The sequence below is a fragment of the Colius striatus genome, chromosome 1 (genome assembly GCF_028858725.1).
Source record: "Colius striatus isolate bColStr4 chromosome 1, bColStr4.1.hap1, whole genome shotgun sequence".
In the NCBI taxonomy this organism is placed as follows: domain Eukaryota; kingdom Metazoa; phylum Chordata; class Aves; order Coliiformes; family Coliidae; genus Colius; species Colius striatus.
Genome location: NC_084759.1, coordinates 136,560,128 through 136,576,164, shown reverse-complemented (window position 1 = coordinate 136,576,164; position 16,037 = coordinate 136,560,128). Strand labels below are relative to the sequence as shown.

The 16,037-nt window shown below is 38.4% G+C and overlaps 1 protein-coding gene across 10 annotated transcripts in view; it reads left to right on the top strand.

Annotated features, from left to right (window-relative positions):
- Positions 1 to 16,037, top strand: part of SOX5 (SRY-box transcription factor 5) — a 652,738-nt gene that overhangs the window by 557,102 nt on the left and 79,599 nt on the right. For all 10 annotated transcript variants that reach the window (XM_062009253.1, XM_062009270.1, XM_062009262.1 and 7 more), the window contains one exon: positions 1,619 to 1,704. In XM_062009253.1, coding sequence (XP_061865237.1) covers positions 1,619 to 1,704 — 86 coding nt within the window. The remainder of the gene's footprint in view (positions 1 to 1,618; positions 1,705 to 16,037) is intronic.

Below are 16,037 nucleotides of genomic sequence, written 5' to 3'. Positions count from 1 at the left end.
TCCCATTGCTTGGCTGGCCAGCCTTGAAGGACTGTGAGGCTTCAGTCAAAAAAGCATTTATTAGGATGTTCTTAAATATAAGTGGGCAGGCTTATTTAAGTTACCTGTTAAGATGCTTTGCCAGCGTTTTTATCTGTCACTCCATTTCTAGAAGTTGCAGTATTTATTTCTCAACACAGAGATCAAAGTGTTTGAATGAAAAGATCTTTGTAAAGAAGGTTGATTATAAAAGGGAAAAATAAACACTAGCAGTTTTCCTCAACGTATATACAGCAACATATCTTGGTTCCAACCTTTCAAAAACATGAGACTAATTTCTTTCCCTTTATTTTCTATTTCCTGTAACTTCAACTTTATACCATACTTTACATTAATTCAATAATAACGAATAATGATTGTGTATAACTTCCTACATTGCCTTCTTAGTTTGTCTCTTTTTTTCTCCAATTCACTCAAAAAAGCACAATAAAGGAGGAAAACTTTTAATCCACATCTCTAATGAAATGTACATGAATATTTAGTCAGATTTTCCTGATGAAATGTTCTGCCTTTTCCATAGTCTCATTTCAAGTGGCTGTTTTAATGCTACAGAAATCACGCAAGCTGCCAGAACATAAGGACATATATAAAAGGCTCTGGTAATCCTTCAGTGGAAGGTGCTTAAACATTTTATCATTTCGAGAAGCAATATAATGCATGTAACATTTCTTATTATTTTTTGCCAGTTTTCTTAATAGTTTTGTTGATGGGTTAGTATGAAGTTTATTTTAATCAATCAGATGTATAAGGAGTGACCAAAAGTGAGCACTCCATCACATTAAAACATACCCATTTCCATCATGATTTTTGACATCTCAGATAGTTTTTTCTTTATAAACATGTGCAGTTTTTCTTAAACGTTTACTGAGACCCTTTATCTCATTCAGCATACTGCAGTTCTTGCTAAAACTGAAGTAGTTGTCCCTCAGAAGCAAAACTGAATCCACAAGTCATGAGGTAGAGTTGGCATGGGGATTTCAGAGGCTTGTATCAGATTTACTTAACTTCACAAGTTTTTTTCCTATTGGAGGATCAAGCCCTGAAACTATAGCAAGATTTAATTTTTTTTTTTGTCACCTAAAAGAAAACACAACAGTCAAGGGAGTGCCATTTCTGATCTGTGTGAGGCTCAGTTTACTAACAGTGAGCAGAGTTTGGTTAACTTCGTAGTCTGGACAAGCTTGTAAATTTGTCCCCTTCTAATGCTGTGATCTTATCAAGGTTGTTTTTCTTCTGCTCTATCCCCATCTTCTTTCTTTCTTTTTTTTCCTCTCTCTCTCTTTTTTTTTTTTTTGAAGTGCAGCCTTCTGATCAATGTGCACTTTTTTCTTCCATTTCCCTAAATACATCATGAAAAAGGATGAGGTTTCCGCCTTAATTGCTTGTGCCTTTTATTCACATTCCTCTCTCAGCCAGAATTGTGAAAAGAGTGTTAGTAAAAGGCTGCACAATAGAGCTTTTCATTAGGCCTCAACAAGGCACACAAAGGAAGGCTTTTGGAAAGAGTGAATGCAGGACTTTAATTTGCAGGTGGAGAGTAGATAAAAGGTGCTGACGCCTCTATTATTCTCTTACTTAGGTGACCCTTACCCTGTTCAGCTGATCCCAACTACCATGGCAGCTGCTGCAGCAGCAACACCAGGCCTAGGCCCACTCCAACTGCAGGTAAGTCCAAAAACAATGCAGAAGAGGCAAAGGTTAAGTAAATATGAAAAACAATTTTTGCTTCCATTTGAACACAATGCAATTAGCAGGGGCTTTTGGTCTGTTCTCTTCACATAAAATTTGCATCTGAAGCAAAATAATATCAAGATCATACACATTTTTCTTTTACCTTGAGGGAACTTCTTGTTACTATTTTTGTGTCTTTATTGTCAGTTTAACTACTTTTAGGTTTGTATTTTAAATTTACACAGAGCAGGATGTGTGCTTGTCTTTTCCATTAGGTGGTTCTGATGCAGGCTGTAAAGGCTGGTTAGGTATGTACCAGGAGAAAGAAATGCATTGCTGGGCAGAGAAGCTCTGTCCTGACAAGCACTTTTAAACTGCTTAAAAGTTGCTTAATGTGATTATGTCTTTTTAGGCTGTAAGCTCTTCAGACCAATGACTGGCCCCTCCTACAGTGTTCTATGATACCAAGCACATTTTAGGCACTTCTGTAGCGGAGATAATTAGTGATTATACTAATTTAACATACGCAATTAGAAAACAGGTGGAAAGATACTAAAGATTTTTTTTTTTGACCGGTGCTAAAGACTTGTTCTGATAGACAGATATATCTGATTCCAAACTCAGAATATAATTCTAAATTTTGGAGGTATTAGAGTATCCACGGGTCTTTGTGATAGCGGTGCAGATGTTCTTCAGGTGTTCCTGATCAGCCCAACAACACTTATCTAGTCATTGGAATTAAGTAAATGCAATGTCTATCTCCACAGTTCCAATTTTATTACCTGCCATGTGTGCTGTACTGGTAGGACAAAAACGGGTAAAATCTGGGACTAAAATGAAATTGAGATCCAAATCATCTAGTTCTGCAAAATCTGGATTGATATCCTTTTGTAGAAAGGAAAAAAAAAAATCTCATACTCTCCATTGCTAATTCATCTCCCTGCTCATTATTATTTGCTAAGTCACATGGAACAGCAGGGCTTTTATACCTGCTTGGAAAAGCTCAGCATTTATAAACAGTACGTGTAAAATGCATTCTCAAACTCAAGTTTGGCCAGCATCAGTATGAAGTAGACTCTCTGCAGCATCAGATATTTCAGTTGTTTGGCCAGCATATGAGAGCGTGGGACATAGTTCTGTGGAAGATTTTTGTAATTTTTTTTTTCTAACTCAGCCAGCGGAAGTTAGCTGAGTTTCACAGAAATAGCTGCCAGTGTGTAAGCTGACACATTCCATGCACCACAGAGGTTAATACATTCATTCCTATTGTGCCTTTGTATGAAAAGCTACACTGTGTGTTAGTTTCTGATTCTGTGAGTTAAAAATACCGTAGGCGGCTTAAGAATCATGGGAGCCGTAAAAGTCATCCCTCTGAAATGAATTTAGAAGAGTAATGTCAGTATTGATAAAGTGCTTGTAGGAGCCAAACACACATGAACACACATATGGAATAAAGAGGGGGAACAAAGGAAAACAAAAAAGGAGATAGCTACCAATGAGAAAATGGTGTTATGAAAGTAATTCTCCTTATTTTTGTGTTCATTCAAGTTAGTGCTAAAATAATGCATCAGTACTCCAGTAAGTTGAGAGAATGCTTTACTTTCATTTCAGGACCAGCTTTGGCCTGTATCTCTGCATGTGGTGGACTGAAGTAGTCTGAGCGAAATAGGCTTTATCTCATTGACAGTTTCCTTAAAAAGAAGTGGGCTTTATGCAAATGTGACCGATTTCATAAATATTATTATGAGTTTAAGTCCTGGCACAACCTCAAAAGGCTTTTGTTTCTGTGCAAAGGAGAACACTAAAAACAAAGAATTGACCAATTTCACCTATGTTGTTTGCTGCATATTATTTAGTCTAGAAGTCTGACAGTCAGTAAGTGGGAGAGATTCAAATTACTAACTCTGTAGACACCTTCAGATCTTTCAGGCTCAATCTCTAAGGGCGTATATATGCTGAAAAAAATTAAAGCTGTCTTTCTTCATGTCCTAACTCTTATTTTTTTTTTTTTTTAACCATCAGCACAACATGTCTCATAGCAATTGAACACACTTCTTGATTTGTGGTGCCATTTGAAAGAATCAGATTTTATGATGTAATACTCAGAATGGACTCTCTCATGTGCTAACATGAGAGGAACTGAAGCTGGCATAGCTACTAGCCTAAGAAAGCTTGGGCCTCCAAACTCTGTTCAAATCTAGTTTAACTCATTGATGACTCTTTCATCAATCATGAAGAAACATTCATATTTGTCATGAACTGGTCCAAAACCACCTTTAAGTGGCATGAATGGATGTGCAACTATTATAGACTCTTTCAAGGAGGAACTCCTCTTTCTTCAGCATGCCACTATGTTACTTGTGACCATTGTGTTCCCTATAAACCCTCTGTTATCCCGTAGTCAGAGAGTAGAAGGTCAGAAAAGTACAACATTTCTTCTTTTTCTGTCCTCCCTATCACTCATCTTTCAGGCTCTTTATACTAGAAGCAGTAGTTTTCAGAGGAGATCAAAGAGCTTGACGCAGTGCTTAGTTTGTTGCTCTCAGCAGAATTTCGTATACAACATTATCTTAGCGAAGACAAAGCCAAAGAATTTTTCTCGTTTGTTTGTATAATGATAAGCATGTCTTTGTTATTTCTTTAGAAAGTTTTAAGTCTGGGCATAGCTTTAGTAGTGTACTGTGAGATCAACAGGAAGTACTTTTTTTAGGCCAGGTTGTCAAAAATATTTTTTGTAAATGAAATTCTCACTGTATTTATAAAAGAACAACTAACACCTGATCGTTTACCTGTGTGCAGAGATACTTTTTGTCAGTGAAAATGTGATCTCTCATTTTGAAGTTCCCTGTTGATTCCCACTGACGAGTTCATAATCTGAAGCCCTCTGTTTCTCTCCCTACCTTCGAGTTCCTGCTGGGGTATATAGATTCCACCATTTGATACCCACCACAATTAGCCATACATGATTGCCATTATTTCCAGTAATCACAGAGAGACTAATGACTCATTAAGAATCGAAACTAAACCTTACATTGTTAGATGTCACAAAAGAAGTAGATAGATGGGGCCATGTTGCATGCTTGAACCTGTCCTCTGATAAAGAGTTGTCTATCAGCCTTGCATATTCCCTCAATACCAACATTTAATGACATACATACCATTTGAAAAAAAGTTGTTAGCTTTCCTATCTTAATCATGGAGTCATGGAATGGTAGGGATTGGAAGAGACCTTTAGAGAACGTCTAGTCCTGCCGAAGCAGGTACACCTAGATCAGGTCACACAGGAACATGTCCAGGTGAGTTTTGAAGACCTCCAGAAAAGGAGACTCCACACCATCCCTGGGCAGCCTGTGCCAGGGCTCTGTCCCCCTCGCAGTAAAATAGTTTCTTACGTTGGTTTTTCTCCTGTAGATTTTATATGGTATTGTTCTTAAAGAGTGGTGCAGCACAGTGGTTCTGTTTCAAATGAATGAGAACATAATTGAACATAGCCATGCCACTGTTTTACTGAATAAGGCTATATGCCTTACACAAATATCATGTTTTCCTATATGGTTCAGAAGATGAGGGAGTTAAATGCCTCCATCTTGAAAATGAAAATTCAAAGCTACAAGCATAGATAACACTTAACAGGTTTTACACAAAGTAAACTGAAGTGATTATGCTAATAATGGTCATCTTGGGCATACCTAGTATGATAGTAGATGTTTCCAGAAGTCTGAGCAAATTCTGTATAAAATGACACCTGGTAGTTTCTTTTCTGAGGGAGGGAAAAAAAAAAAAAAAAGAGAATTCCTGTGTGCTTTCTGAGCATTAGGAAACAGAAGATCCAACTGCCCGATCTGAAAATTCAGAGAAATTTGCACCACTGAGAGTGCAAATGGTTCAAATTTCCCAGATTTTGTTTGATAACCAAATAGTGACAACGACTGATTAATTGGCAGTAATACAAATGCTGTATGTACCCATAACCATATTGAAAGATAATGCTGGATGTATAATGACAGCTGCCCGTGTAGTGTTACTATATGGACATTTTGTGTCTTGTCAAAACAGTATAGCAGTCTGATGTAACACAGACTTCTTGCAAACATCTGCTCTTGGAAAAACACCCTAAAAAGTTTTGAGTGCCCATGTTCAAACTTTCTTCTCTCCTCATCTTAGCGTGAAGTAGGACATCATGATTGTTGGTGGCTGTGTTCAACATTATGGCCAAGCACGTCACTGTACAGATCAAGAGAACCTCATGTCAGCATATGAGTGTGAAAGCATTTTAGCTGGGGCTCAGTTCTGAAGACCAGCAATTTGAAGAATCCTGATTGATTCTCTTTGGCTTTCTGTGTAAAGATGATGAGCAGATTTAATCTTCAAACATAGCTGGAAAAATAATTTGGCCAAGTGTTTTAGTCTGCACTTTCTTTGTTAAGTACTTGGATCAATGTTTAGTTTTGTTACTACAAACCTATTCTTTTCAGCGGTGTGGGAAGATTCATACCAAGGACTAAATTTCAGTGGAATTTAGCACACGTAGTGTCGACCACATTTTTAGAAGATTTTGGGCCACATGCAGGCATTGGCATAAGTGTCTAGATTTCAAGAAAAGCTGAGCCTATTCAGAGTTTGAGTGCTTCTCAGAGTTATTCATCTTGCTGTTATTTAGGTATCCGACTCATTATGAATTGTCCATTGGAAGACCTTACTTCTCGATATCTTAAATGTTATATAATCATCTGTGGTCTCCATGTTTGTTTTACTTGAAGGAAACAGAAAGGACAGAACTATTTTACAAGTATACAGTGACTGATCAGAAGATAGACTGTTCCAATGGTCATATGATTATTACATAAAACATCTGTTGCCTATGAAACAAAAATAAAGCATGAGGACTGCCTGCTCAGGCAGATACCATTTTTTTTTTCTTGCATGCTACCTTCCTTTTGGCTTCTGCACCATTGCAGGGATAAGCTGAATCTCTCCGCTTACCAGTTCAGATTGTTTCTCTGAAATATTTCCTTAAGTTTCATTGGAAATGTTGCTGATGATACAACTTCCCCTTTCTCTTAAAGAAATGGCACTATATTGTCATGCGTTGTGTCAAGCACATTTGTTTTTATTTTGGCATATCTCTTTCTGATTTCTCACTATAATCCTTATCTTCCTTCTCACTACAGTCCTCATCTTCCTAATGAGGAAAGGCTGCAGGAACTGAGGCTGTTTAGTCTGGAGAAGAGGAGACTGAGGGAGTATCTCAGTAATATTTACAAATACCTAAATAGTGGATGTCAAGAGGTTGGGACATCCCTCTTTTCTATAGTAGCTAGCAACAGGACAAGAAATAAAGGAATGAAGCTGGAACACAAAAAAGTTCCATTTAAACATAAGAAAAAACTATTTTACTGTGAAGGTGAGGAAGCCCTGGCACAGGCTTCCCAGGGAGGGTTTGGAGTCTCCTTCCTTGCAGATCTTTAAGACCAACCTGCACATGTTCCTGTGCAACCTGATCTAGGTGGACCTGCTTCTGCAGGGGGGTTGGACTAGATGATCTCTAAAGGTCCCTTCAAACCCTACAATTCTATGATTCTATGAAAACATAGATGTAACCAGTTATGACCAGGTTAAGCAGTTGGCCTTCCAGTGTTACAGTGCCTCAAATCTGTGAAAGAAGACCCTGGAAAGAACTCTATGAACACTGTAGTGTTACATCAAATGCTGAAAGCTTGATTCTTTCCTTGTACTGGGAAGACAACTTGCCAGAGCTGCAAAGACTGAGAAGAGTCCAAAGCCCCATTATTGTTTCTACAGAATGAAGCCAAGAGACAGCAATAGAATCATAGAATCATTTAAATTGGAAAAGACCTTTAAGATCATCAAGTCCAACTGTTAACTTAGCACTGCCAAGCTCACCACTAAACTGTGTCCCTAAGCACAACATCTACAAGTCTTTTAAATGCTGCCTTGGGCAGCCTGTTCCAATGCTTGCTCACTCTTGGTGAAGAAAGTTTTTGTAATATTCAGTCTAAACCTCCTCTGGTGCAACTTGAGGTTGTTTCCTGTTGTGTGTTATGTGGGAGAAGAGACCAGCACCCACCTCACTACGACCTCCTTTCAGGTGGTTGTAGAGAGTGATCACATCTTTTCCCAGCTTCTTCTTCTCCAGACTAAATGGCCCCAGCTCCCTCAGACACCTCTCATAAGACTTGTTCTCTAGACCCTTCACCAACTTTATTACCTGTGTCTGAACACACTCCAGCACCTCAGTGTTCTTGTAGTGAGAGGCTGAGGACTGAACACAATATTTGAGTTGTGGCTTCACTAGTGGTGAGTACTTTATCCATTATTTGTTCACTCTGCAGTCTACATTCATGATTTCTTTGGGATGTTACGATAACCAATTCTTTGTCTACAAGAAGGTAAACCATTGTGCAAGGTTGTTCCTTCTATTTAGTGTGTAATGTCCACCTTTAAGTACCATCTAAGTTGTATTTTCAACAATGAGAGTCTGTATCCTTTAATTGCTTGCTTTTGTACATTACCTGTTCCTGTTAATAGGACTGTGACGTAATTTGTAGGGAATGAATCATTAGTGCACAGTTTAATTACAATATTATAATAGTCATGCAATCCACTTAAGCATAAAAAGTAGAATTCGTTTTTCAGTAGGAGCACACATCTGGGGGAAAAACAGCTAAGTACATGAAAAACGACGTTTCTTATTAGCATAAGCAAAAGATGGCAGTTGTCCATCTGCCATTAACTCAGTGTATTACTATGCCATCACAAATAATGATGATAGGAGTAATAAAACAACATAATATGTATATGTTTTTGTTGGATGCCCTGTAATGTAGTTTTAAAACTGCAATATTCATGCAGATTCTGTATTCTCTACTTCTGTCTACCACTTGTTTCTGGCTTTGCAAGTGAATGTGTTGGCCACTAGATAGTTGCCACCTGTTCTGCAAATGAGTAGCCTGGATGGCTGTTTTAAAAGAGGTCATTGAAGACCAAGGTCTAGTTCTTCAGCTAGAAAATGGAGCACGGTAGACTTCATGTAAGTGACGCTACAAGCAACCTACTTTCCAGGATTTCTTTCTTATTATAAACTCTTAGTGATGATTTTAAAATATTAAGCCGTATAGGTAAGGTGTGGAGTGAGGGGGTATTGATAGTCAAGAGTGTTTTTTAGCAATCCCTATGCTTTTAAATGGAAAAAAATCCTCCCAATTAACTCAAAAGCAAGCCTCACAACACCAGGATACTACTAGTCTTCACTTTCTGGGTACCTGCTGAGAGCTAGAGATTGTGATAAATTGTGTAAAAGCATGAACCACAGAACATCAGCTCAAATAAATCTTGTTCATGGTTGGTAAATGTGCTTTGTAGTTTGTGTCTAAGTACCCCATACTTGCCTTTTATATAATCTTATACAATGTTATGGATAAACTCAATCTATTCTATCAAAATAGATTTGAATGAAAACCTCGATCACATCATTTTGTTGGAATCCAACCAATTTACAAAAGACAATCATTATGGCAGACTATATATAAGTGCTTTGTATTTTACTGAGCACTGTGAGTGAGTGAACATACAGGCATTGGGCATTTACAGGCAGTAAATACATATAGTAGAACAATATCATGACTGCTCTGTGGGTTGTCAGATTATAACTCCCTCCTCAGCACTCCAGGGGCAAGAATTAGCACTGGTAGTATATTCATTTTATCTAGATTAACAGTCCTTTCTGTATAACTTTCAGATTCCATCCATATCTATGAAAAATGAAAAGGACTGAAAAATGACCAGCCTGTCTTTCTTCCAGTTGTAACTCAGGCCTGCTGTTTGCTAGCAGACCTCTATCTGCATGAGTGAGTTTTCTTGTAGGTTAGAGAGACTGAATTCCCTCTTCCCCCTCCCTCCGACCCTGAGCCTGCAGGGCAGACAGACAGAAGCACACATATGATTAATACAGCACAGCTGCAGTAGTGACTCATTTGCATATGTATTAATAGAGGCAAAAACAACAATTCAATTACATACAGAGACATTCTGCATACTAAAGAACATATGCAAATAGCCTGGAAAAAGTGCAGCCAGTGTTTTCTATGACTTTCCTGAGCCCATATGGGCTAGCATCAGAGCCTAGTGGTTTTCAAGAAATCCCCTTTAGGAAGAACCTGTTACAAGACGCTTATACAGCTATTAGTCCTCCTCCCCCAACCCTCCAGGTTCCCAGAAGGCATTTGACATTTGGACAATGGAAATAGCACAAGCTATTTATATAATATTTATATTAATATAATGTCTTTTCTGTGTTATTTCATATTTGCCAGTCTTCAACTTCATATTGTTGTCTCTCAGCATAAAAGCCTGATACTCATGAAGAAACCCAGTCCTTCACCTTATCTTCCATATGAACACTTTTTTTTTTAATTGCCCCATTTCTTGTGTTTTTTCCCATTTTCCTTTGTATTTCTCTGTCTCAAACTTTCTCTTCTTGACTTCAGTGAATAGCGAAAGATGACCATTTCCATGCTTTTTTCTTGCAGTGACCTTAACTATCTCATAACAGTATAATTCAGTGATTTTTCTGCTAGAGGGCCGTTAATACTTTTAATGGGTCTGAAAGGTGGCTCAGAAAAGTTAACCTGTTGTAGATAGGCTTTTATATCATGATGCATTGGTCTTTGTCTCTACTGAGAACATTACGGAGTTCTCAAACCTAAAAGGTTGAAAATCACAGGTATCAAATAGTTCATACTACAGGTGATGCAGATCTTTGTAACTGGTACAGAATCTGATTCTAGTGGTACAGGTATTCCCTAAGTCTCCTGGGAATTTAACAGGCAATAGTTCTGAGCATCTTTCAAAAGCAGACTGAAAGTATTCCAGCGTTGGAACTTAGGCTAGCAGAAGGCTTGCTTGAACTATAAGTAGTTTCTTTAGCTATCAGTTGTTCTTTATATTAGTTTGTGTTGTAATTAAAACACCAAGATGTTTGTTCTCGGTATACTTCCTCACACAGGCCATTCACACACTGTGATATACAACAAAATATTAGGTCGTGATCCATACGCAGTACACTAATTTCTAGAAGAGCGTTACGTTTGACGTTGTCCGTAATGGACTAGATGAATGGAGCTCTATTTCAACTTGAAAAGAGATAAAAAGTCTCTAAAAACTTTTGGAAACCTGACAAAGCCATTAAGATGCCCGACTGTCTTGTTTGGGTGGCAATCCTCTGTGTTTCAAGCAGTCTAAATTGCTGGCCATTTGTTTGAAACGTCTCTGCGGCGTGAGCAGGGAAAAATAGGTCATGCAAGAAAGAGTGTGTAACTGTCTGGCAAGCACACTTGCGAGGTCAGGTCATCCTTAATTTCTTTTCTCTCACAAAAATGTTACACTTCTTTCTTTTTGGGGTTAGCCTGACAGACGGAAGCAGATTACTCCTTGATTATTTATAAGGCATTAATTTTAGATGAATATTGCTGAAGTAACTGACATCCTAAGTAGTTTTAGCAGCCAGCAGAAGAGCCTGTTTGCAGATTGAAATATGACAGTCTTCATTTACACAATGTCCTGTCTAAGACAAAGTCTGAGGCGTATGAAGGATGAGCAAATTCGAGGAATGGAGGCATATATATCAGCTAAGACTTTGTTTGCCCTTCCTTGTGATATAACTGGGACTTTGGATGTTTGGAATATTGGTGCCAGTGTTATGAGTTCAGCCAACTACAAGGCAAAACCCATGTCAGAACAGAAGCAAGGGCAACACCTGTCTGCCAGAGTCTTTAACCAGGGAGAATAAACATCTGAGAATTATCTTGTACTGCCCCAAAGTAGACTCTGTTGAGAAAGAAGTAAATAGCCACCTTTGTACATACACTTTGAGGTAACCAAAATGATACCTCCCTTCCTACTCTGGCAACAGAGCAAACCTGTGAAGCATTTGCATTTCATGGCTTACTCTCATTTGGAATGAATTCTCCCTGGAAAAGTCCATATTAAAAATCTGGTAACAAAACTAGAAAGACTTTTTTTCCCCCCACCCCCCCTACTTTGTGCCCTTTGTGCATTCCAGACACTGGGTTTTGAAATAGTTGGCTTTCGCTACTGGTTTTCCTATTATGTTGTTTACTCTTTTCAGAGGGATGTTGCTGAAAAGAAGATTATATAATCATGCAAATAAGATTGTATAATCCTGAACAAACTGTCTGTGGGGGGGTCGGGAGGGACACAACACAAGAAACCACACCAAGCGGGGCTTGACTGGCTGCAGGGAAGGTTGCTCTGAAACCATAAACTGGGGGCGTATGAGCACCCTATAGAACATGAAAGCCGCAGTCAGACTAGTGAATTTTTCTGGATATTTTTGGAATTCATTGTCTTCATGCTGTGCTCTGCCAATAGTGTATATTTACAGTGCCTCAGCAGAACGTCATGACAGACAAACACACAGTAAAGCTGCAAATCACCAACATGCACACTCTTCAGAGCTTGCGGAACAATGCTACAAATAACAACAGTGAGAAAAGCTGTCTTGCACAAAACTAACTACTTACTGGCACTCATTTACTGCTTTAGGTCCACAAATGAAATTACAGTATTTTAGGCATCCCAAAAGTTAACATGAGAAAATCCCTTGAAATTTTACTATCTTTGTTTTACCAACATTATATGACATGGTTTGTTGTTAGATGCAGATTGGTATAATATATGAATGTGTAAGAGTTCTGATTTATCTCTTATTTCTCACTGCAGTCTCATTTATGACCATTCCTCTTTTCTCCAAAGTTTTAGGTCATTTTCAATTGACAAGGCAGAATGGGGTAGAAAGAAACAAATAGCATAATAAATGTGTACATGAAAAGAGTGTCACTGGACAGTGATATAAATTTGCATACATCAAGAACAGAGTTCTTGTGATCATTTTCTCATCCTGTCTTTCTTATGTCTGATTCCTTGCCAGGGATAACTGTTGTCAGCTAGGATATTTGACCAACTTTTATGAATGGAGGCTAACATTAGGCAGAGTTTGAAACTCTGAAGTGCTTAGTTACTGTAGACTGTAAACGTAAACATTAGACACCAAACCACTGGGGTCAGGATGCTTATTCTGTTTGTTTCCTTTCAAAGTCATCAATTGAACTTGGCTTAAGAGAAGGTGCCATAGTATCTGGAGATGTAACTTTCAGAGTGTTAGAAGTTATTCTGTTGTGGATGGATAGCTGAAGCGTGTTCCTGAGGTTAGGTCAGAGTGCAGTTATTTCCCTGATACCCAGGCTCAGTTTCCTCAAATTCCTTTTCTCCTTTCTGAGGTTCTTAATGTTCTTCACTCCAGTGGATTTTTTAAGGTCGATCTCAACAAGAACATTTGGAGACAACAGTACGTGTAGCTCTTAGTGGTCCTGAAGACTAGCTTTTAAATTTGTAACCCACATGAACTCTAATGGTCTCTTGAGTTAGAGTGTTAATTCCTAGACTAGCTTCTAAGTGTCCCTTTCACTTTGCATAACTGTTTTTCTTACCCTTTTTACCCATGGTCTGTTTCTGTTCCTGTCCATTCATGAGATAGCTAAAGAGAAAAGTAATTCAGACTACTGAATTTACATTCCCTAACCCCTTAGCCATAGGCACTGGTCACATCACAGGTTACTTATCTGACCAGAAATATTTTGTTAAGTCATCCATCTCAGAGACTGAAAAACTCTAGAATTATGGAGAACAAGGGCTGTTGGCAAGCTCTTGTGTAAATTTGTCTTTCCTGAGTGGACAAAGATACATATAAAACCAAAAAGGCAAAATAAAAACACATATACCAGAAAGAGAAACATTTTTAAAAGTCAGTGTTTTCTTTTAAGCTGTAGAAGTTTTGAAATCAGTATCCTATGATTATGAATGTAACAGGAAAGCAGTAAGAAAGTTTCAAATGCTTTCATAGTAGTAGAAACCGAGATTTTTAAAAGCATTTTCCAGCCATATCTGTACCTCTGCATCTGGCTGTTTAGAGTGATTGCTCTCTTCCCCTTTAAAATCCACATTCCAACAGAATCTTGTAGCCGTATTGCAAGCTGTACTTGGGTTTAGTAACCACAGCTGTGCCACATACTGCACCAGTGGTGGCTGACAGGGGCAATCTGTTTGTGGCATATTGAGGCAGTCGAATTGTCTTTGGGGACTGCTGTGGAGAGGCTTTTTTTGTCTTCTTCCAGTCAGTACAGTATCTGTTTCTCCCAGCTGGGCCTGGGACTGCCAGTTTGTATGCAAGGGAATGAGATTAATCCCTCAGAGATACGAGGTGCCACGAGAGATGGTACCTGTACCCCTGCCTGATGCACTGAGGGGCCCAAAAAGCAGCATCTCTGCATGCCTCGCCATAGGTGCTGTGCCAGGGAAGGCTGTCTGTCCCCCAGCATGCCAGGGCAGCAAGGCTGGTGGCTCTTGCCCTTCTGAAGGTGAAGTGTCCTTTTTGCAGGTTACGCTTCTCTCCACGATGGAGTGTGAAAATAGCATCTGGCAACAAAGCCTTTTCTTTTTCTAGTTTTTCTTTTTCCTTTCATGGCTCAAAAGACTCTTTACAAATGTAACAGTGTGTTCTCTGTTAATGCACCAAAACATTACAACTTGTGATAGTGTTATTAAAGTGTTTGGGCCATTACCGTAGAACACAGCAGCATATTTATTTCATTAAGGGAACCAAATGGATCTAGCTAAATTTGGCAAAAGAACATGGCTGAAGTCGTATTTTATCTCTTATGTTGATTTTACTGTTAAACTCTGAACTTCTGAAAATCAAAAAGTGCACAGTAGAAGCACTAGTAGTTGTACTGTATTTTGTAGTAGGTTAAACAGTCCTTAAACGTTTCTTACTTTCTCCACAGTAGCACTGCATTGACTTTTGTTCAGTATTCTAGTATTTACTTTACAAACTAGGGGCTTGTTGATGTTTAGGGTAAGCTGTATGTATAGCTTGCGTTGCTTGTCCTGCTGTGTCACCAATAACTGCCTTGGAGTGTGGTTCATTTTAGGCCAGCCAACCTTCCTCAACTCATTCCCATTATCATGGCGGCCTTGCTTCTTGCCATACGCTGGTCTGATACTGTGGTGATGAAAGTAATTCGGATGGTATATATCAATGTGTGTTTGGATAAGATTTTTAAAGAGGCCTGAAGGGATTTGGGAGCCCAGCAATAATTAATTTCTTACGGTGGCTTTGAAAATAGGATATACAACATTCACACTTAATCCTTCCTCCTTTCCACAGCTGTTTTATTTTTCCTGTGATTAGTTTTGTGGAAAGGAAACAGTCATCAAAATTGTATCAGAATGTTTGATGGTGAGGCAGTGTTCACTCAGTAACTCAGTTTCCATTGGATATAGTGAAAGATGTGAGTACTTAGCGTTTCCTATATCTAGTCCAAGCTGACCACGCTCACATTTGTGTGGTAGCTTGTGTTTCAGTACATGGTACTTACTTTCACTTTAAGTGGGAAAAAGAGAGAATGAGTTTAATCTTCCTTAATTTTGTGTTATGGACAAAGATGCCATATCCCATATACTTGTACATTAGAATTTCATTATTGCACAGATGTGGGACTCTAACCAACTCCAGTGCTGCCCCAAAAGCAGTATTGGGTACCCTGTTTTTTTTTTCATACTGGGCATGTGTAGATGAACTTGTGTATGTGACCTGAGCTCAGATAGAAAAAGTTAGAGAAGAGATTCTAAAATGAGCCATGGCCTACCCAGTTAAATCTCAGTGTTATGCTTAATTTAAGCATTTTCTTAAGTCTGATTTTTTTTTTTTTTTTTTTTTGCCTTGGTTTATTCAGATGACTTATTTCACTTCACCTTAGGTGCTGCTCTCAAGCAGGTACTTAGTGGATATAGGCTAAGTTGGTGCTTTCATGTCAAATGTTTCATATCACACTGGGTGGCATTACAGGTTTTATTTCACTAAAAGATACTGTTCACGATCAAGTGTAGAAAGGAATGAGTACTAAAAAAACGAGGAAATGTTAGATTAAAAAAAAGCTGATTTGTCACTTTGCTCGTTGACTATTAACTGAATAGACTCTAACCCTTAAAATACTTTCTCCCCCCTTTTCCTTTTTATTGCCTGGAATCTTAAGAGCTTTATCATTTGCAGTCATAAAATGAAAATATACACCAAACCCTCAAAGGGCAAGTATGAAATTAAATTATATTTGGGCAGCTGTAACCTTTTAAAACGATCAGATTCCAGTTAATGTATTTCTTCCTGTTCCGAGTGCTGCCATGGTGTTTGATGGTGGGAAGCAGTCCAAAGGGCATTGGGAGATAATAAA